General features: G+C 39.4%; 1 protein-coding gene across 5 annotated transcripts in view; it reads left to right on the top strand.

Moving 5' to 3' along the window:
• Window positions 1-25,553, top strand: part of CNTNAP5 (contactin associated protein family member 5) — an 884,209-nt gene that overhangs the window by 507,451 nt on the left and 351,205 nt on the right. For all 5 annotated transcript variants that reach the window (XM_055262660.1, XM_055262659.1, XM_055262661.1 and 2 more), the window contains exon 11: window positions 21,480-21,586. In XM_055262660.1, the coding sequence (XP_055118635.1) occupies window positions 21,480-21,586 (107 nt within the window). The remainder of the gene's footprint in view (window positions 1-21,479; window positions 21,587-25,553) is intronic.

Genomic DNA, 25,553 nt, shown 5'->3' with positions numbered 1-25,553 from the left:
GAACAAATAGTAAGGAGAGTAATACAAATCATCGTTGTTTTCTGTGGTATTAAATAATTCTTCAACCTCAGAGGCATCTGAGAAGTAGAGGAAAGCCGACTATGGATAAATAGCTGGGCAAATCCTCACAACTCTAAGAGCCCAGGATTCCATGATGGATTTGCTTCTGATCTACATTTTGCACACTTATATGAGGATCCAGAAGAAGAGGTCTCAAGGGTGAACTCTTGTCTGCATTAAAATGTCTATTTGCAACCACTGCATTCTCCACGTCATAGTGGATTCCCAACTCAATTTTTCTCAATATAATTATCCTAAATGTAGATATACCTTTCCTGCTTTTGAAATAGGAAAACAAAATAGCCAAGAATTATTCCTTTAGACAGGGTTTGCCTCATATGTCTCTCCCACTTCCCCAATTGCATATGCTATTGCAACCGTAGCTATTCTGATCATCAGATTCTGTACATGCATTTCACATGACCTCCAGCACATGATGGAGCCTGAGGCATTAAACACACGAATCCAAGTCCTCCTGCTTGACTTTTGCAGTCTTCTGGCCTCACCTGTTCCTCCCTATCTATCTTTACCTCCTACTACATGATGAATAATTCATCATTCCATCTGTGTGCATTTACTGAGCATCTAGTATGTTCCAGGACATATACATATAGTTTCTGTCTGAAAGAAGCTCAAGAGCAAGAGAGCTAGATAAGAAACCTGAAAGCAGACATCTTACAAAGGGAAGTTAGGCACTGAGGGCCATGAAGTTACATCCCAGCTGCATTTTGACAGGAGAGAAGTAAGGAAAATGGGAGTGTGATGGGATTCCAGAAGTGCACCACTGCCTGCCACAAAGCAGCCAGGTGCCTTCCAGCCTCCAGGCACTTGCTGCTATTTCTCTTGTCTGGAGCTCCCTTCCCAGTTTCTTTTGCCCAAATCCAGCCCATCTGTCAAAGTCTAGTTCAAATCCTACCTACTCTACGAAGTCTTCTTGACTGCTCACACTCTTCTTTGCTTATTTGGGTGGCTCTGGCACTTTCTTCTTATATTTTGTTTAGCTCCCAACCATAATCATGACTGGTTTTCTATCTGTATCTTGCCCATCCAAAGTTCATCACGTCCACTGATGCATTCAGCTGAGAAGACGTGCCTTGTGATTATTTGTTTAATAATTTGAACCTTTTGAGCTTTAACAGCATCTGCTCTCAGTAGCTGGGGGATAAACTGCATATGAAGCTAACAAAACTCAATACGACTCTTGGTTTTGGGCAAGTATTGCCTCAAGATATGGAATGAACTTGATAGTCTTTAATGTCTTTGTGTACCTAAAACTCTGGAGGCTGCTATCTGAGATTTAGGAGTTAAAGCCTTTCACTTCTTTTCTCATCTTGAAAACTTCCCAATGTGGTTCACGCCAAATACTGCTCTATTTGAATAGCAAGAGTGCCTAATAAAAGCAACACCAGAGCCAGCTGTCATCATTCACGTGGTGTTAAGTGCTCCTTCTGTAAGCACTAGCTAGCAAGAGTATTTTTGTTTAGCAAGGCCATCATAAAATTAGACAAGCAAACCATAGCAATGTATTTGAGCAATGTAGTCTATAAATAATACAGTGGAAGGAAGCATAGGAGCGCGTTATCCATATTACAATCTTGTGCTTTTAAAAAAAAAATAGGTTAGCTCTGTAATAGAAGACAGCTCCAGAGAAATAGACAAAATGTCTTTGGTGATTGTTAAAGGATGTGAGCAGCCTCCTGGTAATAAGATCTGCTGAGTGTACCCTGTGGATTCAGTGCGCCCCTAAGCAACTCCTACAGGCTGAGTAGTGAACGCTTGAAAGTTGGCGTTGTTTACCTAGTAGGAATGGAACAAAAAATTGTCATGGAAGGATGCTGACGTGTCTGTAACCATGTCGGCTGTTTATCTGAAAGTGAAGTTATTGAAGAAGAAAGGTTTCGCATTAGCCCAGAAAGCAACATTCGCATCAGATACGGTCCATACACTGTCACTGTTTTTTAGATTTATTTATTTTTTTCTTTCTTTTTCAGAAGTGCCTGGCAGAAACTTAAGCAACATTGGCATTCATTTGGCTTTGTCAAACTCTCTAGCATCTTCAAATGTAGAGAGCTGCTTCCAACTTTTGCCAGATGCCATCTAAAGCCTCTTTATTTAATAAAAAGGAATATAGAAGATACATATATTTTCTCCTTTGATGTTTTTCCATGCTTGTTTCTACAGTGGATTCTAACCAGAATCACCTAGGTTTACTAAAATTCAACAAAGGACCAGATGCTAGCTAGTTTTTTTTTTTTCTACGAATTTTCTTGTTCAAATCCATAGAGAACTATAATAAAATATGTTAAAATGAATTATGCTCATTTTACAAAGAAGGACACTGAAGTTCACAGGTATGAAATTACTTTCCAAAGATTACATAGTTGGCAAGTATCTTCCACCCCCAAAAAACTTAGAAGTTAAAAAAATATGCCCTTTGAAAGTTAAGTTAACCATCTAATAGGTCTTAAGGGATCATCTTGGAGATACAAGAGAGTATCCATGCAAGGCTAGACAGTGCTTGGACTAAGGCTAATGTTTCTAAAGAAAAAAAATGTGTCAAATAAAAGTAGGTTGGTAAGAAGATGAGTTGTGAATAAGGAAAATCAAATGGATAAAGCTAATTTTAGCTAAAGAACTAAATTAAGACTTCCTAACATCAGATATGTAAAGAAAGAAGCCCATTCTTTGTTGCAACATCAATGGGGAATAATAGAAATAACATCAATCGTACACTCCCATAGTTCTTAATCCTCCTCTCAGACTGAGTTGGAATATCCCTGCTTATAATTGATAAAGCTTACAGGAATGTAATATAATTATTGCTTCAGTGAATCAAATATTACTTGTCTAGACCAGCACTGTGCAATGGAACATTGTGTGGTGATAGAAATGATCTTCTTTATGCTGTCTAACATCTTGTTACTGTTGGTAATAGAGAACTCAAAATGTGTGATACATTTAGATTTTTAGATTTAAGTACCACATGTGGCTAGTGACTACCATATTGGATAGGGCAGGGTTAGACACTCTGCTAGGGCCAGTACTTGTGGATTTTACATTTTTCTCATCCGTAAGTTCAGCAGCGGACTGCGCCAGAGGTTAAGTATAAAGATTGGGTTTGGGCCTTCAAATTCAGATCTGGTGTGGCAGATTTAATGTCAACCTTAGCAGCCCAGGCTGGATATGGTCATGGTCACTATCTGTCATGGAGCCCCTTCTCCCAAAGACAATTACATCAGAAGACAAGGGCTTATCACTGTTTGACTTAATTTCTCCCAACATCCTTACAAATAAGTGATTTAACGATTACTAGATCAAAATGTCAAAAACTTTATATTACTTAAGAAGACAAGTTTACTATATCAAGTGTTCTTTTGCTGTTTCTGTTATCCAATTCAAAGTTACCTTCTAAATTAGAATACATGTTAAAAAAACACACACATTGTAATCTAAATAAAATCCATTTAGTAAGGTTTGATTTCCAATTTTTTTCTAAAATAAGAGTCTTCACTTTTAAAATCTCCAGTAGCATACTATATGTTGAAGTTATTGATAGAACTCCCAAAGCCACCTGCTCAAATCTGAGCAGTTCAGAGTAAGAGGTACTCTGCTTGGTCAACAAAACATGTGAGTTCATTTTCTAGGGTGGGTTTAGATTAATGCCTATCACAAAGTAGAGGCATGAAACCCCCAAATTCTGTGATTATTCTTGTCCTGATTTCAAGCTTAGTTCACAGCCCTCAAATATTTGGCAAACCTAAGAAGCTAACCTAAAGGAAGAAAATATATTGATCAGTCTGGTGGAAATATTGGTCCCTTTGAAAATCATACCATTTAATGCATATTTATTAATTGGGATTCCAGTATCACACACTAGTCTCCTGTCAGTTTGCTTGCATGAGTCATTATCTAGGTGACTGTGGTCCTGGGAATCTGTCAAAAGTGAATTTCAGGACTTATCATGTGGAAAACCCAGTTGGCTTTGATTTCATCTGAGTCTCTATACTAGCACAAATGGCATCATGTAAAGACCTACACCAGACTACAGATGTTAACCCAGGACACTCTTCAAAGATAAGGATGGTTTACAAATAATTTTAAAATTCAGCCTTGAGCCAGGCACAGCAGCATAGCCCTCCAGTCCTAGTTACTGGGCAGGCTGAGGTGGCAGGATGGCTTGAACTCAAGAGTTCAAAATTAGGCTGGGATACATGGTAAGATTTCATCTCTAAAATATAAATAAATAAAACATTAAAAATTAGACCTCAGCCCTACCAACTGATAGCTTCAAACTTTGGAATTCATAAAAATCCCTTAAAAGCTCTTTTAATGCACTTGTTTTGACCCTACAATCCCAGAGATTCTATTAAGTCCATCTGGAATGGAGGTTGGAATCTGCATTTTATCCAACACCCCAGGGTACCTGTGGAACAGTCCTTTAGAAGTATTGTGTCAGCAGATTAAATAAAGACATTTCTTTATTGAGTTCATCATAATATAGGCTCATCTAAATTTTTCCTGCACAGCGGGGAGCTATACTTCTAGTTCTGCCTAATGTTAATGGTAGTCTGTGGAAAACGATTTCTTTGTTCAAATTAGCTTGAGAAATGCTGGAGTAAGAAAAGTTAAGTGTATTTCTTTACTGCAGGGTTTCTCAATTTGTGTGTGTGTGTGCAAGTGTGCATCCTCATGCTTATAAACTGTGCAAGGGGGGAAGTCACTGAAAGCTATGTACAAGTTTACAAAGGTATATGACTATGAAGCCCTTCTTTCCACAAAACTACTCATTCACATAAGGAGCTTTTGGAAATGCTTCCCTAGAGTGAATAAATCACAGTAAACACCAGGAACCCCTTGGGTTGCTCATTGTGGGCAGTGGGGCAGCAACTCTGGGAGGTAGTTGGTAGTGTAGACCACGTGGCTTCAAAAGCTACCATTAAAGAGAACTCGGCAGTCATAAGCAGACTTTAGCCTTCATTTTCTGCTTTTCTCTACAAAACACTTACCCTTAAAGGTAACTTCTTCTGCCTCTTTTTCCTTCTAGTATGGAGGACTTGTGCTGTTGATTTGTACAAACAAATTTGCAGCCTGCATTTTTAGTGTCTGTGATCTTAACTGACCACTTGACTTGTGAGCCTCCCTTTCCTAGAGATAGTGATACCTGTTTTACAAGATTATTTTATTGATTCATTGAAGTAATTATTGTGATAAGCTAGCACCGAGTCCAGAACCCTGAGTCCAGAGTTTGACACCTAGTAGAGAAGTTAACTTTGTTTTATATGTGTAAATATTTAGGGAGAATTAAGCAAGAAAAAGGAGGGAGCAGAATCTTTCTGTCTTTCCCCTGCCAACCCTACTACAGCCCCCACCCCCGACTAAAACCCCTAGAGACAGCAAGCATACTGCAAGTTTTATACCAGCCTCAATGCTAGCAATGGTGGCATCAGACAGTACGCAGATTCCCTGGCAGGCTTTGGGCTCAACAGAGAAATGGTGCATTGAATGATGGATGAGTGAGGTTACATCAGCCATAGGAGTAGGAGGAGAGAGTAAGCCCCACAAAGAAAAAATTAAAAACAAAATGAGGAGTGACCTTAGCCATCTAAGAACTGACTGTCAGTATGGCATTTAATTCTAACTTAATAAAAATACAGTTGATGGGCAGTTAAAGACTGAATTTTGTGGTGTGGATTGTTCGTTGTGGGAATTCTTTCCCAGGATAGAACTTAAGTTGAGCTTAGAATAACAAAGAGGATTTTCATGCAAAACCAAGAGCCAGTAAAGGCATGGGACATGTGTATTCCTGTGTGAGGCCCTTTAGAATCCATCTATGATTTGATCAAGGGGCTCCTGTTGTGTCAGTATCTGGGGTGGCTGCTCCTGTTCATCTCCCATGGTGTGGACCTCCAAGAGTTCTGTATTCTTGCATAAGTGCTTGCCTTGGCCAGGGTGGCTGGTCCAGCCAGGCCAAACAGAGCCCTTTGCAGGGGTTCTCATATTTAAGATTAGAGAGTAAGATTCTTTTCTCATAGCAGAAGCCTTAGGCTGCAGGATTCAGCAATTGGCTGCCACAATTCCTGCCACGGGAGGAAGCGGGGATGCAGGAGGGTGAGTGAAATCAACCCACAGAGAAAAGAGATGGCCAGGGAGGAGCCAGCAACCTGGTTGTATTCAAGCCCTGAGGCTCCGCACTTCCTGAAGCTATGCTGTGTCTCTTCCTGCTGTTTAGAGACATTCAGCTCTTACTTGCATCTTTGAGCCCATGTCTCTTTCATTTCCTAAAATGGCTTAAACTGGGTTTTCAACATTTCTATCTAAGGTTTTCATTAGTATAAGTCTTTTTAGACCACATCGTTTACACTCTTAAGTTAGATGCTGAAGAATCTAAACAAGTTGAAAGGGGGAAAATAAAACATTAATTGTGGAAGGAAGGATTTAGCGTTTTCCTTTTTGTTTGTGTTCTCCATAATCTCCATGTGTAAGGGTCGTGACATTTTAGCTCAAATTGGATTCAGAATCTATTTCTAGAACAGGCACGATGTCAGGGGCTAATTAAGTTGTTGGTCAGCTGTAGTTTCAATCATTAGCAACAACCTGTGGCCACCAGCAGTTTTATGGCGAGGCTGTGCTATACCACTGAGTGTGGCTTAGGATCTCTCTGCCTTCACCACTCAAGCCCCAGAAGCAGATCAGAACTGAAGTGGAGAGGCAGCTGCCCAGTTCACTCCATGAAACCAGGTTTGCTGTTCACAAGGACAGGACACTGATGAAATTTAAATGAACAAAGATGAAGTGTAACCTTTGTTTTCAGCTCCTGTGGTTGGCAACAGAGAATGGAAATCCCAGATCTGCATAGGCAGGCTGAGTAGTATACCGAGCTTAGCAATGTGCAAACCAAATCTCACTCTCCACAAACTGGAAAAAAAAACAAAACAGTTAAAAAAAGGAAAGAGTGCAGGAAAGAAAAAAACACAGTTTATGACTGTGTCACAAAATCATCTGCAAGTATAAGTGACAAAAATAACAAGAGTTCACAGTTACTTACATTCTACAAGACCTTATTTAACTCCCACAAGGATATTGTGCTTTGTCTTGATTTTAGAAACAGGGGAAACTAAATCTCTGAAAGGTATCAATAATTGCAAATGACACAGAGCTAGAAACTGGAGGAACTGGGATTAAAACTTGGGTCTCTGATCTGACACCTGGGCTATTTGACTGAATCTTGTCACCTCTGAAGGAGGTCATGCTGTGCCTCAGCTGGGGCACAAGGGGATGGTCCCAGATCAGCCTTTACTCCATCGCGACAGCCTCCATGCTCAGACATGGTAGCCTCTGGGCACAGTCCCTAATCCTCTGATTCTCAAACACCAGCTCAATTTTAATTTCATTGCATGACCTTTAAAGCAAAAATTAAAGAATCTTGCGACATGTAAAAATGGATGAGCATCCTGGGTAATCCAGGCCCTGCTGGTATCTGTTCACTTTGTCCATGGGTTTTAGAGACCATGGCAGTGAGTATAGCGGTAAGGGCCAAGCTTGGACAGTGGTAGTCTCCATTGGAAAATGAAACCTAGAGGAGCCGGGATAATAAGATCCAGAGGGAGATTAGTGGATCCAATTATAACCTGTGTCCTTTTTGGCTTGTACTATATGAGTAGTTTTCATTTTTACTTTAATGTGGTGAAATCTTTTTATTCCATCAAATAAAATTTTAGTTCTATCCATAACAAATAAATACAATATTTGAAAATTAAATTAGATAATTCTAGACCTGGTCTATGAAAATAATTCTCTGATCGGGGGGAGGAGCGTCAAAAATTGCATTCATACATTAGCCTCGGTATTCATTTTGTTTGGCTGTTCTGGTTTGGTTGCTAAATATTGAGAAAATCTTGATTCACACAAATGAGCTGCCCATTGATAGAAGTTCTAGATACCTTGTTTTGCAATAGCAGATGTTTTTCAATAAGACTGATCTAGAAGCATTCAAAAGTAAGTATAATTGCTTTTTTTTACTTCAAATTTGAGAATCGTGTGCATTTCTTAGAAAAGTAAAAGCCAGATAAATATATAGTCAGTGCTAACACTTGCTATGATATGTTATTATTTTAACGTCATGTTCATCCATTCACTTGTTCTTGCTTCATTATTATGCAGTGGAAAGAGCTTGTAGCATGCAGATGTCTCTGAGCATGGCTGGGTTTAAGGGGATGGGGCTGTGGGGCAGCGGTGCCCTCTCTGTATCCATTCTACCTGCGTGGGCCTGAGCAGACCTGATAATACATGACAGTGCAGTGTAGCATCATTCCCCATTAAAGTTCACAGGAATCCCAGGGAAGGTGGGGAAAGATTTCCATCAAAGTCTCCCCAGAGTTAGCCTGGAGCTAAAGACTAACATTGCTAGTGCAGTGTGTTAAAACCTGATTCATGACACATTTGAAAATGATATCATGTTAACCTAAAACTTACAAAATAATTAGAAATATTTGACAAGAGAGATGAAAACATGGAAAGGAAAGGGAAAAAATAAAACCCCACAATTTGCAACGCCTCTGAACCATCTCTACAGAATGACTCTCTACTGAAGTGCAGAACTTTGCTATTCAATGAGTTCTGGGAGCCAGCAGTTTTCTCATTCCCATAAGCTTATTACAAATGCAGAACCTCTGTATCAGGGTCTTCATTTTAACCAAAGTTTGAGAAGCGCTGAGTCAAGTAATAGAATTATTTCTATTCATAGTGGAATCTGAGTGATGTCCTAAAATTAAGAAGACCCTTAGAGTAATCTGGAGAGCTCTACTGTCTGTGCATTTCCTGATAGCTCCAATATTCCAGCCGAGGTATCATAATCATGATGCTGAACAAAAACCTGTGAGTACAAGGAACATAAAACCTTCTTCCTAATAGATGTGAGGTGGACTAACCCACCCATATTTCTCTCCCACGAAATCTATAACCCCTCTGTCAGTTGTGTGGTGGATTTCCATTCTGATGGATCACTTCTAGGTCACTGAGATAAATGGATTGATTAAAGAAATTTAATTATATTCTATTTTGTGAAAATGACCCCTACCAAGCTAATAGGAAGTTCTCTTCCTTTGTGAGTTTTTTGATATATATTATTTTATAATTTGGTGGTAGGTGACTTGTTTCTAAAGTTCCCAGGTAGCAATGTCTTGCTACTATTTTCACAGGCTCAGGTTGTTTGTCATATTAACAATGTTAGTATGGATGACGCTGATACATTCTTCTTGATTCTGAATGTCCTCTGCTTTGAAGAACTAGCCTTTGAAGAACTGAGTACTTCAGGGTCAGGTAGAGAGAGGACCTTTCCCTTTTCTGTTCAGTGGCCCTCACTGGCCCGTGCAGGGAGAGGCATGCGTGCCCTTTGTGCCTGGCTTCTTCTTGAACCCCAGCATTGTTGCTGGGATCACTGACGTGCATTGCAAACTCATTCGATCATCTTTGCTTGTCCGTTATCTGGGGATCATCGCAACAATCTGCAATTGACTTCCTGCCATGAACTAGACCCTGGAAAATTTAGGAAACTGACTTTTGACACTTTTCTTTTTATTCCCTTAATTCCTTAATGTCTGCATCTGCTGTAATTACGACACATTTAAATTATAATGGAGATCCAACTGTGGGGGTAAAGTGGGATTATGATAATTGTTAGAATGGAAAGGCATAGCAATAGGTTTCAAAAGCTTTCGGAAAAGCTATCTGACCAAAACGAGATCAATGCAGTTGGCTGCTAATTAAAGCAAACAGACAAAGGAACACAACCTAGCTGATTTTTAATGTGCGAGCTTCATAACACAGCTTACATTAGTCAGCTTGCATTCTGAGGACTATTGAAATGTTTTGTTCTTTTGTCTCCAAGGAAAGCATATAGAAATTGAAACTGACCTTCAACTGTATAAAGAAGGAATGAGAATTCCTTAAAAGGGAGGTTACTCCATGGAGCATAAATACATTCAGATTCATGTATAGAGAATCATTTATCTGAACATTTGGGAATTTCAAAGGCCTGTCATTTGGTGTCCTATTCATTTCAGTCTGTTATGGGAAGTGGAGAAGAGGGAAATTTAACAGTGAAGAAAAATTATTTCCGTAAGTTTTTATTTAAGTACACTGAGTATATTTTTTATGCTCTTATCTTTTAACCGATGATTTTCTCAAGATGTGTTCAGGTTGAAGATTTTTTTAGAGGGGTGGGCATGTGTCTAAAAAGTTCATATGTCTAAATAACTGCAATAAAAAATGGGCACTCGGGCACACACAGTTAACTACTGTGCTTATTTTCTTAGACAAAGGACCATTTTCTTTTAATTTTTACAAGAGACTTAGAATGTACATGAATCAATAGGCGGCAATAAGGAATGGTGATCATGAGGAGTGTGTTATCAGATGAGCTTTATCCAAAGGAGCAAAGGCCCTCCCCATTTAATTTGATTTCTAGAGTTTGATGAGGGACATAGAGGGCAGTTGGTTAGACCTGGGTTTAAATGTTCACGCTGCCCTCACTGGAAATCTGGAACTCGCTGAGTCTCAGGAGCTTCACATGAAAAGGTGACCCCACTACACACCTCATGGGTACTATGACAGCTGCATCCAGGCAGTGACACCAGGACAGGCCTGGAATCTCATGGGGCCCTTGAACATACTGGCAATGATACATATCCAGTGTCCACCTTTCCAGGTGGATTGCCCATCCTCAGATATCTGAACATCTTCTTTTGTCCAGCTGGTCTCATTCCTGGGGTTAGAATGTGCCTTAGGACAGCTTGACTCTCTCTTTTTAGAGACCATTTCCTCCCTCAGCTGCATGAATGTCCCTTTACCATGGTCTGATAGCAAACATATACACACATGCACACACATGCACACATATATGTATGTGTGAGTATATCTATACATTTGTGTGTATATATATGTGTGTGTATTTGTATATGCACACATGCACATATACGAACTAAAATAAAATATCTCTACATTTCTTTCCAGACTCATTGCAAAAACCATGAGCAGAAATATACAAAAAGTGAGACCGTACTTATATTCCCACAGTTAACCACTGCTAACACTTTTCCAGTCCATTGAAGGACTTTCCAATCTCCTTATGTACAGACGTACTATTTGTTTTAATGTCTCATAGCATTCTACAGTATGGATGTACCATCATTTATTTAACCATTCCCTAAATGGTAGATTGTCCATTAATTATGTTTTTAACTGTTACCAATGATAATAATTTTACATTGTTTTTGTACATGTAAAAATGTATTTCTGGGACATTATTGAAAGAAACAGAATTCTAGGTCAAAGCAGATATATAAGTTAAGTTTTTAAAATGCCACTGTGTCCATGGCATTGTGGCAATATCTGTCATACACTGCATGAGCAGAAAGTATTATAACACAGAACACTGGCAAAGGCTGTAAAGGGGCAATGTGTTCCAAGAAGAAATTGTTGGGCCTGGCAGGGTGGCTCACACCTGCAATCCCAGTACCTTGGGAGGCTGAGGCAGGCAGATCACTTGAGATCAGGAGTTCAAGACCAGCGTGGCCAACATGGCGAAACCCCATCTCTACTAAAAATACAAATATTAGCTGAGCACACTGGCGTATGCCTGTAATCTCAGCTACTCAGGAGGCTGAGGCAGGAAGATCGCTTGAACCTAAGAGGTGGAGGTTGTGGTGAGCTGAGATCGTGCCACTGCACTCCAGACTTGGTAACAGACCAAGACTCTGTTTCAAAAAAAAAAAGAAAACAAAGTTAGAATGCATATGGAAAATAAAAGGATTGATTATGTAGTATCAAAAAACTGCAAATAAAAGGATGCAAAATGTTTTTCTGTAATATTTGCAAATTAAGAAAAATAAAATCCAGAGTTTTCCAATTTTGAGTGAACAGATTTATCAAAATACTACTTAAGGAGTTTAGGGAATTTGGGAGAACAACCTGGCAAATAGATTAAATCTAAAACCTGTTATTTTCGCCAAAAGGTAACCATTGTGGAGACAAAGAGACAGACAGAGGAAGGGAAACTAAAGGCAGAATTCAGTGCTCCAGATTGAACAAATGGAAGTGGCTCCCAGGGTCAGCTTCTGGGCATTGTGCAGAGCCTGATGGAGAAGCTGAAGTTCTCTCCAGGGATATGAGGGTGAAAGGTGGGATTTAAGAACAGAATTGTGAGCCAAGGCAGGTGCCGATGGGAGTGTTCTGGTGCCTACAAAGGATGATTTTTGAATGCAGAGCAGACTTTAGCAAGGTTTATTTTTGGTTTTAAAAAAGTGATGTCGACTTTCTTAAAATTTTAAAATCCTTGTTTTTTTTTTCTTTTTTTTAAAATTCAGCTTATAATGTCTTTTTCTATTTATAAATCTAGCAGGTCTTAGCTATCAAGTCTAAGGGACCTTTGGAGATGTTTAATCCTGGATTTAGTTATTTAAGTACCTTCAAATACTTTAAACTACGTATGTGATATGTTTTATTAACTTTCTAAGTTCATTGATTTGTTAATTAACAAACAGAATGTGACAAACACTTGTCAAACTTAAATATTCAGAAAATAAACATTTAACTTAAATGAACTTCTTTCTTAGGTTTTTTACTAAGGAAGATTTCAATTAAGGATCTAAATCAGTTGTCTCATACTTTCTTTTTTTTTTTTTTGAGACAGGCTGTCACATTGTCACCCAGACTGGAGTATAGTGGTGAGGTCATAGCCCACTGCAGCCATAAATTCCTGGGCTCAAGCAATCCTCCCACTTCAGCTTCTCAAGTAGCTAGGACTATAGGCGTGCACCTCCATACCCAGCTAATATTTGAATTTTTTTGTAGAGACAGGGTTTCCATGTGTTGTCCAGACTTGTCTTGAACACCTGACCTCAAGCAATCCTCCTGCCTCGGCCTCCTAAAGGGCTGAGGTCACAAGGGTGAGCCACTGAGCTCAGCCTTACACGTTTTAAATTGAAGTTTACAAGAATTATACTCAAATAGGCCAAATTCTCTTAAAAACTACAAATACAAAAGGACTATTAAAATATATTCAAAGTTTTATTATAATCTTCCTACAAGAGACAAGAACTAGAGCAGGCCAATTCAAAAATTCACTCTTGGCAGGGGACCTTTATGAGAGAAAAGAAAAATGAGATATTCCTTGTTAGACCTAATGTTTTTAGAAAAATTTAAAAATTAAAAACTCAATGATTATTAGACTTCATGACTTAACGTAAGACATTCAGATTCTAAGGGTAAGGTTCTTCCTAAGACTGTCAACTGATACTGAGTCTTAACCCTGTTAAAATTCATCAGAAATATGCTCCAGTATTTTTTTAACTTGGGAATGCTAATTTTTTCTGAGAAAAGTGAAAATTACGTCACACAGAAGTTTCTGTCCAGGACCAGTTTTGTGATCTTTTTTCTCTTTCAGCACCAAACTTCTTTACCCAAAAACATTCATACCATAGTTTTGATTATTTTAAACTTTTGATACTGAATTTGGAAACTTCTGGGCTTAAAAATTGCATGCCTAAGGAAGACATGTAACGTGCTAAGTGATGAAAATTTGAGGCTGTCAGTGTTGGTGACTTTGGTGGAGCATTTTGGCCCCTATGTGTGGAAGCTCAGACAAGGGCTCCATAACATCCACAGTTGGCTGACCATGAAACCCATGTGACTGTATCACTGGATTCAAAGACCAAATATGGATCCTCAATGAATTTTCCATTTGCTTAATACACATTGATGAACTCTTACATTTTTCTGTACTTGTGGGATTATACAACTTAAGTTTTGCAATAAAAAGTTTGGTAGTTTAAATGACTTTATTTGGCTTGCAATGATAACGAATAAGGTGTTTCTACTAAAAGCAGGCAGAGTCTAAAATTTTCTGACATTAGTAGTAAAAACGAGGAAGTAACCATGTTAACTTACATAGGCTCAGGACACAGAAAAACTCTCTTGTCATGTGCAAAAATTGTAAACTACAAGAGCAGGACGGGGCAAAGGCTGTCTTCTGGGTTAATCTATTTTAAAGATTTCACAAACGAAGTGAAGAGGGATGGAAAATAGAAGTGACATCTTCCTTTCCCATTGGGAATTTGTAGAATAAATTCTATATCATTATGTTAATTGTACAAACATACATACTTTTTCTTTAGTGTAATTTTATTTCCAATTAATCCATTTGTCATATTAAGATTCCTTTTCCTACCAAAAATATCTTTAAAAAAAATCTAAACTGACAACTGCACATTGCATAACAGTGTCTGGAATCAGTGGAGAAAATATGCAAAACCCCCTAACCGTCACTTTGGCAAAAGTGATGCCTCAGATGTATGCTTAGGTATCACTTTTAGGGAGATGATCTGGCATTTGTTTGAAGGAGGATGTGCAGTGCTCCAGTATAGCCTTCAGTGACAGGTAGTATGCTTCACCTTCCTGACTCTGTCGCTTTGTACTTGGACAAGTTATTCACCCTCATCTAGTCACACTTTTTAAATCTGTAAAACAGGGGAAATAATACTGTTAAAGCAACATCCCAGATGTGATTGTGAGCACATAAAGGGAAAAGCCTTAAAGAAAGCCAAGATCAAAATTTCCTCTTGGTGGAGATATTTGTAAGAGACTAGGAAGGAAAAAAAAAATGTTTGCTTAAAAATTATTAAGATAGTCATAAGGCTAGTTTAAGGTTATTGTATTTTAAAATATGATCTGCCTTAGGTTTTTATGGGATCCCATTGCTCTTGTGTTGGGAATTAATGGAAGGGGTCAAGAACGGAAGCTGGAAGACCAGTTAGCTGAAAATTGTAGTTATTCTCGTGAGAGATGCTTGTGGCTCAGACTAGAGGAACATCAGGGGAGGGGTGATAAGTGGTGAGAGTCAGGACAGCTTCTGAAGGCCCAGCCAGCAGGAATTGCTCACATCTTGGATATAGGCTATGAGAGAAGGAGAGCATCTTCAAGTTTGGGGACCTAGATACTGGTAAGAAGGGTATTGCCATCAACTGTGATAGCGAAAAACAGGTGAAGCAGGTGGTGGGGGCAGGGTGAGGGAGGAGATCGGAAAGTCAGGTTTGGTTAAAGGTAACAAGGATCAAAGTGAGCTGGATGGGTAAATTGAATTTTTCAGCAGACTTTTTATCTCAGGAAAATCTATCAAAATTGTACAAAGATTTTATCAGGAATGCTAGATATTCTACTCCCTGCCCTCTGCTCAAAAAAAAAAAAAAAAAAAAAAAAGCTCTAAGTTGCATCATCCATAAGGGTTCTGCTTCTGATCCAATTAGAGGACAATTATCTTTCTAAGTACTTAAGCAATAAAGTTGTTAGGGCCCAAAAATATAGCTCAATGGACATAAGTAATCAAAAGGAATTGCATTACTGACTTGCATCCCTAAGTGGCCACTAAAGAACGTCCAATTCATGGTCTCTATCTTACTTCTCCACTAAGAGAAACCTGAGTTTCTCTTCCCTCTCTCAATTGCTCCTTGCCTGTGGCTGCACAGAAGAAGGCTCTTTTTCCTTGTGTTACTGTTTTCTCACCTCTTAAAAAAAAACAAAAGTGAGGCTCCTTTGCCTGCCCTCTTTCCTGCTGAGCTCTGATTGTGCTGCTCAGGTGCATGCAGGTAATAGTAAATGGGTGAAGGCCAGTGAGGCTGTGACAAACTGAACAGGCCTAGCTAACAGAGGGCTGCACCCCAGAAATGTCTGTCATTCATTCACTCAATCTACAACAATTTATAGAGTGCCTACCTTGCTTACTACTTTGGGTACGTCAGTGGACCAAACAGACAACAAGTAGTGCTCTTATGGAGCTAACGTTCATTTTCAGAGAGACAGACACTGAATCATAAACTGATAGATAAGCAGAGTATCTAGTGTGTTAGAAGATAGTACATGCTAAAGACAAAAAAAAAACAGCAGGAAAAGAGATTCCATGGAAACAATGAGGAAGGTTTGCACATTAAATAACATGATGGTGACAGGCCGCTTTGAGAAGGTGACACTTGAGCAGGAACATGAGCGGACACAAGGGGCATGTGGACATCTGCAGAAAAATGCTCTGGGTAGAGGGAATTTCAGTGCAAGAACCCTGACAAGGGAGCTTTCCTGGTGTGCTTTAGGGACAACAAAGTCAACATGGTTGGAGCAGGTGTAGAAAAGGGAAAAGAGTAGGGGTGAGTTGAGAGTGTTAAGGGGAGCAAAGCAATAAGAACTGGAAGATCATTTTAAGGATGTTGCTTTTACCCTAGATAAAATAGGGAGCCAGAGGAGAGGCATTTAAAATGATCTGCCTTAGGTTTTTAGAGGGTCACCCTTGCTCTTGTGTTGGGAATTAACTGAAGGGGCCAAGGATGGAAGCTGGGAGACCAGTTAGTTGATAATTGCAGTTATTCTAGTGAGTGATGCTTGTGTCTCAGACCAGAGCAGCATCAGAGGAGGGGTGGTAAGTGGTGAGATTCAGGACAGCTTCTGAGGCCCAGCCAGCAGGAATTGCTCACATCTTGGATATAGGCTATGAGAGAAGGAGAGGGCCTTCAAGTTTAAGAACGTGGGTACTGGTAAGGAGGGTTTTGGCATCAACTGTGATAGTGAAGAACACAGGTGAAGCAGGTGGTGGGGGCAGGGTGAGGGAGGAGATTGGAAAGTTCGGTTTGGGTACACAAAGTTTGGAATATCTGTTAGACACCCACGTGGAGCTGTACAGCAGACAGCTGCATAGAGGAGTCTGGAGTTCACGAGTGAAGACCGAACTCAAATCTAAACGTTGAAGTCACTGGTGTGTAGCCATGAGATTTGCTTTGACTTTGCTCAGTAATCTTATTTTTGCTTTAAAAGAAGCCAAAAATTCATATTTCTTCTGTGAAACTCTCCAAATTAAAAACAAACTGACAGACTGCATTTCCCTGAACTGTCTTGACATCACACTTTTCCCAGGCCTCATCCACTCCAGCTGGAAACTTCAGCCCGGCCCCAGTTAAAGCTAAGTTACAGAGAAATAACCACTCTGATCTTCCTGAAGGAAAGCTGTGGGCGTCCTTTTGTTCTTCCTAATGCTGACCTAGAGAGAGCATGTTCTGCTGAAAGTGTGCTTGCCAGGATGCTTGAAATTGGACTCCGGTTTACATACTCAGAAATGTCTGTCTCTAGTCTACCAAGTGGCTCAATCTCGCAACATCCTACAAAATCTTATCTATGCTCTGAAGCAGTTTCTTTGGCTGTCTCCATTGCTGTGCATTTGCCTTTAAAGAGAAATACTCTGTTTCTTCATATTTCCCGTGAACAGCCAAACACAGTACAAAACAACCACCTTGAGGCCCAAACCATATACCTCTGTAGGATGGACTGTGAGCTTAGGTCCATGGACCACTCTAGATAAACCTTTCACTTTACCTATTACCTGGATTGTCAATAGCCCCACCGCGCAATGATCCTTCTCTTTTGGAAGAATTTTTTATTTGGATAAACATTATAAAGACTTTTAACCCTCTGACTTTTTTTTTCTCCTTTCATTCCTATCTCTTCTCTTTCTTTCAACCCTTTATCTCATTTCCCTTAAGACAATGCACATTCTGCTTTTATACAGAGGCTAACAGCTTCCAATGTGTCTGCCACACCATCTGAGTTTTTCCTGGGACACATCACCAGGGCTTTGGGGAGTAAGAGGAAAGCCATTGTGTCCATGCTGAAAGCTTTCTTTGTTAAACATTGTGCATCAAAGGAAGTCACATCCATCCAGATGCAGTTATAGATGCAATATCGTTAGGATTTTAGAAGACAGATGTTCAGTGTGTTTATCTCCTAGCAATTTGGATTAAGAGCCTTACACCTAAAAGAATGAGTGCCCTCACGCTTAATTCACTCTTTTCACTTCCCAGTTCTGTGATGGGTCTTTTTCTGGATTAACGTCTTCGATGCTCAGTTTATGCCACACAGACAGAGAAAGAAACAAAAGCCCAGTTAAAATGAGCTGATTAAAGAATATGGAAATTATACTCATAAAACTGCCCCTTTTAAATAAGAAAATTGGTGTCACGCATCTTTTATCTCAAGCGTCTACTTTACAGATGAGTTTTTCTAATCACAGTGTGCATTGAACCCAAATGAACCAAGCTTGAAGGCAGCTCTACTAGTGCTCATTTATTATTATTTTTTCTTTCTCATTCTGGGGAAACTAGATTTTTCCTTGCTCAAGTAGTCTTTTACCCTTCCAGGAATGCATCATTGGTTTTTCTGAGTGACCATAGACAAATGAGTTTCTAGTAAGTTAATAAAAATGCAGTTTCTACATTTTTATTGGTAAATTGAGTTTATCACTGCAAAACAAGGTCTGCGTGAGGCATATTAAAGATGTGTTCTAAGTGCCCAGATATTTCTTAGAGCTTTCCCCTAAACCCTTCTCCCTACATGTCGAAGTAGATTTTGTAATCTTTTGTTTTAAAAATATTTAAAGTGGGGCAGGTGCCATGTGGCTCATGCCTGTAATCCCAGCACTTTGAGAGGCTGAGGCGGGTGGATCACCTGAGGTCAGGAGTTCCAGACTAGACGGGCCAACCTGTAGTAGAGATGGATAAACCCCATCTCTACTAAAAATACAAAAATTAGCTGGGCATGGTGGCAGACTCCTGTAATCCCAGCTACTTGGGTGGCTGAGGCAGGAGAATCGCTGGAACCCAGGAGGTGGAGGTTGCAGTGGGCTGAGATCTTGCCACTGCACTCCAGCCTGGGTGACAGAGCAAGACTCCATTTCAAAAAAAAAAAAAAAAAAATTAAAGTGCAGAAAATGTTTCTTTTTCTTTTTGTAATTACAGGATTCTTCTTTCTTACCCAAAGTTAAAATTCTGTTAGCTGAAAGCAAGAGAATCCCAGCTCGGACTAGCCTAATTGCGTTGGGGATTTTTCTGGAAAAGGGTTAGGCTATTTCACAGAATCCAATATAGATGAAAATAGCCAGCCCTCAGGAAGTTCATGGGTGCAATGAAGTCTCAAGAACAGCAGAGACCGACCACACAGTTTTGGCATCTCCATTTTTTGCTGCATGCTGCATGTCAGCATATTTTTTGTTTATTCTGTCTCTCTTTCACTGCAGACAAATTTTCTTGTGTCTCAAAACATGACCACTGAGAACGTCTGGGTTTTTTATTTTATAGTTTCAGCCACCAAAAAAAGGCAACCCTGAACTTTCTTGGGGCCCAAAACAAAAAAACTACAGAATAAGCACCTATTGAGTGTGCTTTGCTCAGTTTTTCTTTCTTAAGGCAATTTCTTTTTTTGTTGGGGGAGGGCAGCAATAATACTATGATTTGCTCATTGTGGAAATCTCTGTTTGTGTTTATGTGTGTGCTGTGGGGAGGGGGATGGGATGGGGCAAAAGGAGGTGTGGAAAGGTCATGGAAAAACTGGGCAGCTTCAGAAGAGGAAATTATGGCAAAAGGTAAACTGCAGAAGAAGCAGTATTTCAGAAGCAAGGAGATGCTGGGATGTGAAAGAAAACAGGGTGTGGGGACACAGGGCATTCAAAACAATGCTAGCCCCCTAGGATCTCCTCAGGACATGCCTGGAGAAAGAAATCCTTACTTGGATGAGGACATCAAGGCTCTAAGGTTTTGGAACTTCCCTCCCAGCACAGGCATAGAGCAGGACAGGATCTCTGAGTTACCCAAGAGAAAAGCCTGTGGCCTCTGCTGTCCACCAAGACCAGGAGAATGGGTGGGAATAAAGAGGAGAGGTAGAATTTGAACAGAGAGAGGACCACTTTTTTGTTTGTTTGTTTGTTTGGTTGTTTTGTGTGAATACATCCCATAGCAAAACTATGGGTCCTTTATTTAAATCTTTCCTGTACTTTAGGCTATCGTTGCATACCATAAAGTTATCAACAAGCTTTTCCCAAACATAAGCCCCGTCAGCACAATTGTATGTTTGCTGTGCTGAGCAGAAAATTTCTAATAATATGTTTGAACATATGCAGGAATATTAGTTTCTGGGATTTGAAACAATCATTGCTAGAGGCTTTCCTACCTATATAGAGCAGTCAAAGTAAATCATCTTACTTTTGCTTGCCTCAGATTCTTAGTGGTTTCACAATGAACCCATTTATTGTATTATATACCACTTCTGTAACTTCATTGCTTGCACCCTCTCTCTTTTTAAATTCGCGGAATTTATTTTCCTGTACTATCTCAGGCCCTGTAAAGACTGTTTTCAAAAATTATGGTATGTATCATTGTTTTTACTCTTAATTTTATTCACTACATTTACTGAGCACCAGCCAGGTTATCTCTTAATGGCGGCAGTGTATGAGGTGCGAAGCATAACCCAAAGGCACCATGTAGTAAATGGGATTTGAACTCAGATACATGTCTCCCTAAAGTCTGTGATTTCTGTCCGGAAGAAATAAATGTTACCTCCACTCCCATTAGCCTGACTAAGTCTAAAGATTTTTCCTTTTCACTATTTTTGAAATTTATAAAGGCCGTGTTTTATTTTGTGGTGTTCATGCTTCGTATCTTAAACTTTTACTTAATCCAGTCCTGGTCTGTTATAATCATGTTTGTCCACATCATTTGTTGTAGTTTTATGATAGTCCATTAATTTTATGTACTACAGATTTCCTAAGTAATTTTCTAATGTTGGACACTTATGTTGATTCACTATTATGAATGGCATCATTGTGAATAACACTAATTAGCATATATATTTTTCATATTTCAAACAATAGCCTTAAGACAGGATCGTCTCAGTGTGATTGCTGATTCAAATTATATAAATATTTTATGTGGTTTTTTATGTGTGTGGTAAAAATATTTTTCAGAATAGCCATATTATTTTGACCTGAAGTAGGGAAGCCTTTGTTTTAAGGATAGCATTTATACTTTTACAAATGATAAAATATCCTTGCATTTTAGATGAACAAGTATCATCTTTTCTAATTTCATGTTGTCTTTGTGCAGTTTAAAATAGATACCTGGTCATTCTCCAAAAGAGAAGCATGAGGACAATGACCTCAATTATCTGCCTCTCCTTTAAAAATGCAAAACCATTAAAAAATGTAAAATAATTATCTTTATACGTTTTATTTCTTGGTAAGTGAAAAACCTTACAAATTCTGACCACTTCAAATTAACTTTAAGTCAACATGAATTTGCCTCAATATTAACATCCTTAACTTAAATACTTACATCAGCTTTGAGACTTTCATTGTCCAGTAATGCAAGGTGATTCTACCTTTGTGCTAAAACTGTAACATTCATACTATTTTGATGTCATTCAATCTGCCTTAGGTATGGGAGTATAGCAAATCAGTATCTACTATTAATTGAGGCAGCTGGATATGAGACATTTTTGCTTTCCCCTTTCTGCCAAATGATTTGGTTTATTTTCTTTTCATTTATGTTTTCTTTCATTAGGTGTTTGCCAAACTACTGTGAACATGGAGGAAGCTGCTCCCAGTCCTGGACTACCTTCTATTGTAACTGCAGTGACACAAGTTACGCTGGTGCCACCTGCCACAACTGTGAGTAGATTGATCATTTGCCCCTGGTGGGATGGACAAAACTCCAGGAATACCATTGTTAACTTCAGGATTTATTTAGCGTGGGGCAGGGATGTTTTATTCACTCATTCAGAATGTGTGTTTTAAGAGGTTATTATATACCAAACACTTTGTTGGGCTCAGAGGATGCATGGATACAAGCCATATTCTTGTGGAGTTTATGGTCTACCAGCAAGACAGACAGGAAATGAGATCATGATAGTACAGTTGAATAAGTTTAAGGTGGAAGCAAGGGAAGGTGCTGTAGGCACACAAGAGGGAGCTATTAAGTCAATTGCATTGCCTTGGTGAGTTGTTAGGTGGCTATAATAAACAAGCTAACATCTCTGTGGTCTAAGTAACAAGGTCCATGCCGTGCCTGTGTCACATGCCCATCATGCATGACAGAGGCCCTTCTTCCACCTTGTCCTTGTTCTTAGATGGTAACAAAGTTGTATTATCTGGAAGATTGCTGTAGTAAGAGGAAACACAGGGAGGGAAGCATAGGGAAGCATGCGCTAGCTTTTCAAAGCTTCTACTTGGAAGTAGCAAACATTACTTCCACTCACATTCTATTGGCCAAATAAAGTCACGTGGGCACACCCAACTTCAATAGGTGCTGAAGTGCAATCTTACCATGGAATGGGAGAAAACGGAACCTGAATATTGGTGGTAAGTGCTAACGACTGCCTGTCAACCCCAATGTTAGGGAGACTTCAAATAGAAGACCTGAGCTGATCTTGTTGTAGAAATATGGGAGGAAACAAAAAAAAGAAAGAAAGAAAAAGGATACTCAGAAGCAAAGAAACAAATGGAGACATAAAGCACAGGGGTCCTCTGCTCTGTGGAAAATTGGAATTTTCAAATAGTTCCAGATGGCTGGAGGGTGCTGAAGGTGAGGAGGAGTGATAAAAGGGGAGACAGAGGTAGGCTAGGGTGTACACAGGATAAGGAGTGAGGGATAGAAAACAAATAAAGATGAGCCTTGATTTTTTATTTATTTATTTATTTATTTAAATTTTTTGAGAGAGAGAGTTTTGCTCTTGTTGCCCAGGCTGGAGTCCAGTGGCACGATCTTGGCTCACTGCAACCTCCGCCTCCTGGTTTCAAGTGATTCTCCCGCCTCAGCCTCCTGACTATCTGGGATTATAGGGGCACGCCACCACACCCGACTAAATTTTGTATTTCTGGTAGAGATGGGGTTTCACCGTGTTGGCTAGGCTGGACTCGAACTCCTGACCTCGTGATCCGCCTGCCTCAGCCTCCCAAAGCGCTGGGATTACAGGCGTGAGCCACTGTGCTCAGCCCAGCCCTGATTTTTATAATTGTATAGTCTTATTGAGACCATGGGTTGGGGGAAACACATGAAAAAGTATAGAAAGTTTGCCAGTCAGAGAAATGTATGCCCAACTATGGACTATAAGTGTGATTGTCAAAGGTAATTCTGAAATCACTGTCTGGAATTGTAGAGCATTTAATGAAAAATTAGAAATTTGAAATTGGCTTAGAAGGTAGAAGGGTGAGATAAACATTTTCTAGACATAAGAGTACAGCCAAAACCTGGAGCTCTTCTGAGGACTCCAGTGAGAACTATCACTCAGGGACAGTTCTTGCCAGTTTTTCTTAAGTGCCTGCTGTTGTTGGGCTGGCACTTGGGGATGCAGAAAGAACATGGTAGACGCCAGTAGGGCTGGAACCAGACTGAGCAAAGATAAGTAACATTGATATTCTCATCTTAAAAGACCTCTCAGCCATTTCTTAGCCTCTTCCATTCCTTCAAAGCAGGATTCACTGATGATGTCCATAGGGAAGTTTGATCAAATTAGAGAAGAACTAGTCCACTAGTCCACTGGTCATCAGGGAGTGATGTGGTTATTGCTGTTGGTTGCCTGCAGAAACAAAAAAATATTGTTTGGCTTTATAAAACATATATCTTATTAAAACTTTTCTACTGACAAATTTAGAATTCAAAGTAACTAGAAGAGTATCATTGGATTGTTCATACCACAAAGGATAAAGGCTTAAGGGGATGAATACCCAATTTTCTATGAAGTGATTATTATGCATTGTATGCTGGTACCAAAATATCTCGTGTACCCCATAAACATATACACCTACTATAACCCACAAAAATTAAAAATAAAAATACAATTAAAAAGAAATTTAGAACAGTGAAAAGAACAATAGAATAATGGAGATTGAATTTAAATTTTACCTAGTTCCTCTTTTTTGTTTTTTTTTTTTTGTTTTTTTTTTTTGTTTTTTTTGAGACAGAGTCTCGCTCTGTCACCCAGGCTGCAGTGCAGTGTCGCAATCTGGTCTCACTGCAACCTCTGCCTCCCAGGTTCACGCCATTCTCCTGCCTCAGCCTCCCGAGTAGCTGGGACTACAGGCACCCACCACCATGCCAGGCTAATTTTTTTATATTTTTAGTAGAGATGGGGTTTCACCCTGTTAGCCAGAACGGTCTTGATCTCCTGACCTTGTGATCCTCCTGTCTTGGCCTCCCAAAGCGCTGGGATTACAGGCATGAGCCACCACGCCTGGCCTTTACCTAGTTCTTATATGTGAATACGTATATGATTTTATCAATTCAGGTATCCTTTTATTTTTTTGCAGATCCTAGGAAGAAAAACTAATGAATTATTGTGGGTCCATCTAAGGCTAAAATTACATGTTTTTATCTAAAAGTCCCAGTAAACACTGATCTCTAGGTTTTAAGTCTGGTTCCAAAAATATTATCACCAAATAGCCAAGAACACCATATACCTATAGAGAAACATTGCAGGACCCACATAAGGCCGTCCAGATTGTAATGTCAGTGCTGCTGGAACAAGTTCAGAGACAACTGAAATGGCCATCAATATAATAGCAAGACAAGGGAAACATGAAGATTTAAGTCAAAGCAACCCGAATTTCAGCCAAATCACATTACAACATTCCCGTGACTGTTAAAGCTTATTCCACTCACTTTCTCCAAAAGTAATTTAACAATTTTTTGAGGAGTTCATCTCTATGGATACTGTTCTTCTTTAATTTACTTCATCCATCAGGCTAAAAATAGAAGATGTCGAGCTTTAAAAAAAAGTGTGAAGTTGAAAATCAATGGAGGTGAAGTGCTGATTTTTAAAGGAACACTGTCAAGCCTGATGAGCAGGAGACTCAACACACAAAAACCTTAAAAATACCATTTTTTTTAACACCTTCCTATTTCCTTTTCTGTGAAATTGCCCAATGCCTACATTGTAGGCTGCAACTTTGTGAAACTCTATCTTTGCTTCTGGGCACTCAGCCAGGACAAATCAAAATCCCTTGAATATTTGTGACATTTGGCAAGCACACCTTGGTTCCCTGTGCAATTCAAATATTTGTCCTCCCTCTAACTAATTTCCCTCTTCCCCAGTTGGATGAGGACCATTGTTTTTAGTCATTTTGCAAACCAAGTGATTTCATCAGCAAGCTTGTGTCTCACTCTCAGCAAGCATGAGTCCCACTCACAGGTCAGGTGAGAGCTTCTGCAGTGCAGATGGCACACAGGGCACCCTTTAGTAAAAACAAAAACAAATAGGCCTGAAATTCTGCACTTGTGGAAATGACAGAATCCTTGCTGTGTTTGAGGGATGTCTTACTGAAGGAATTGACCACAGTTGAAACAAGAAATACAAATTCTTTGGATTAATAAATTATTTATAATAATTTCTTGAGTATTCTCTTAGTTTTGTCAAGCTCTTTGGAAATAGTCTTTTCCTCCTCATTGTTGGTGCTTTCTAGTAAATGTGAAGCAAGAGAACAGACTTAGGACAGATGGGATTAACTTCTTTTTGTCCAGCCTTTGTGGATAAGAGAGGGCCTGGGTGAGGTGGGCACAACGGACTCACTAAAGAATAACAAAATGGAAATTCCCAAAATGTGTAGACACAGCATGCTGCTGTCGAAAGTAGAGATATCT

Source organism: Symphalangus syndactylus, chromosome 22, assembly GCF_028878055.3.
Source record: "Symphalangus syndactylus isolate Jambi chromosome 22, NHGRI_mSymSyn1-v2.1_pri, whole genome shotgun sequence".
Classification (NCBI taxonomy): domain Eukaryota; kingdom Metazoa; phylum Chordata; class Mammalia; order Primates; family Hylobatidae; genus Symphalangus; species Symphalangus syndactylus.
This window is presented reverse-complemented; position numbering and strand designations above follow the sequence as displayed.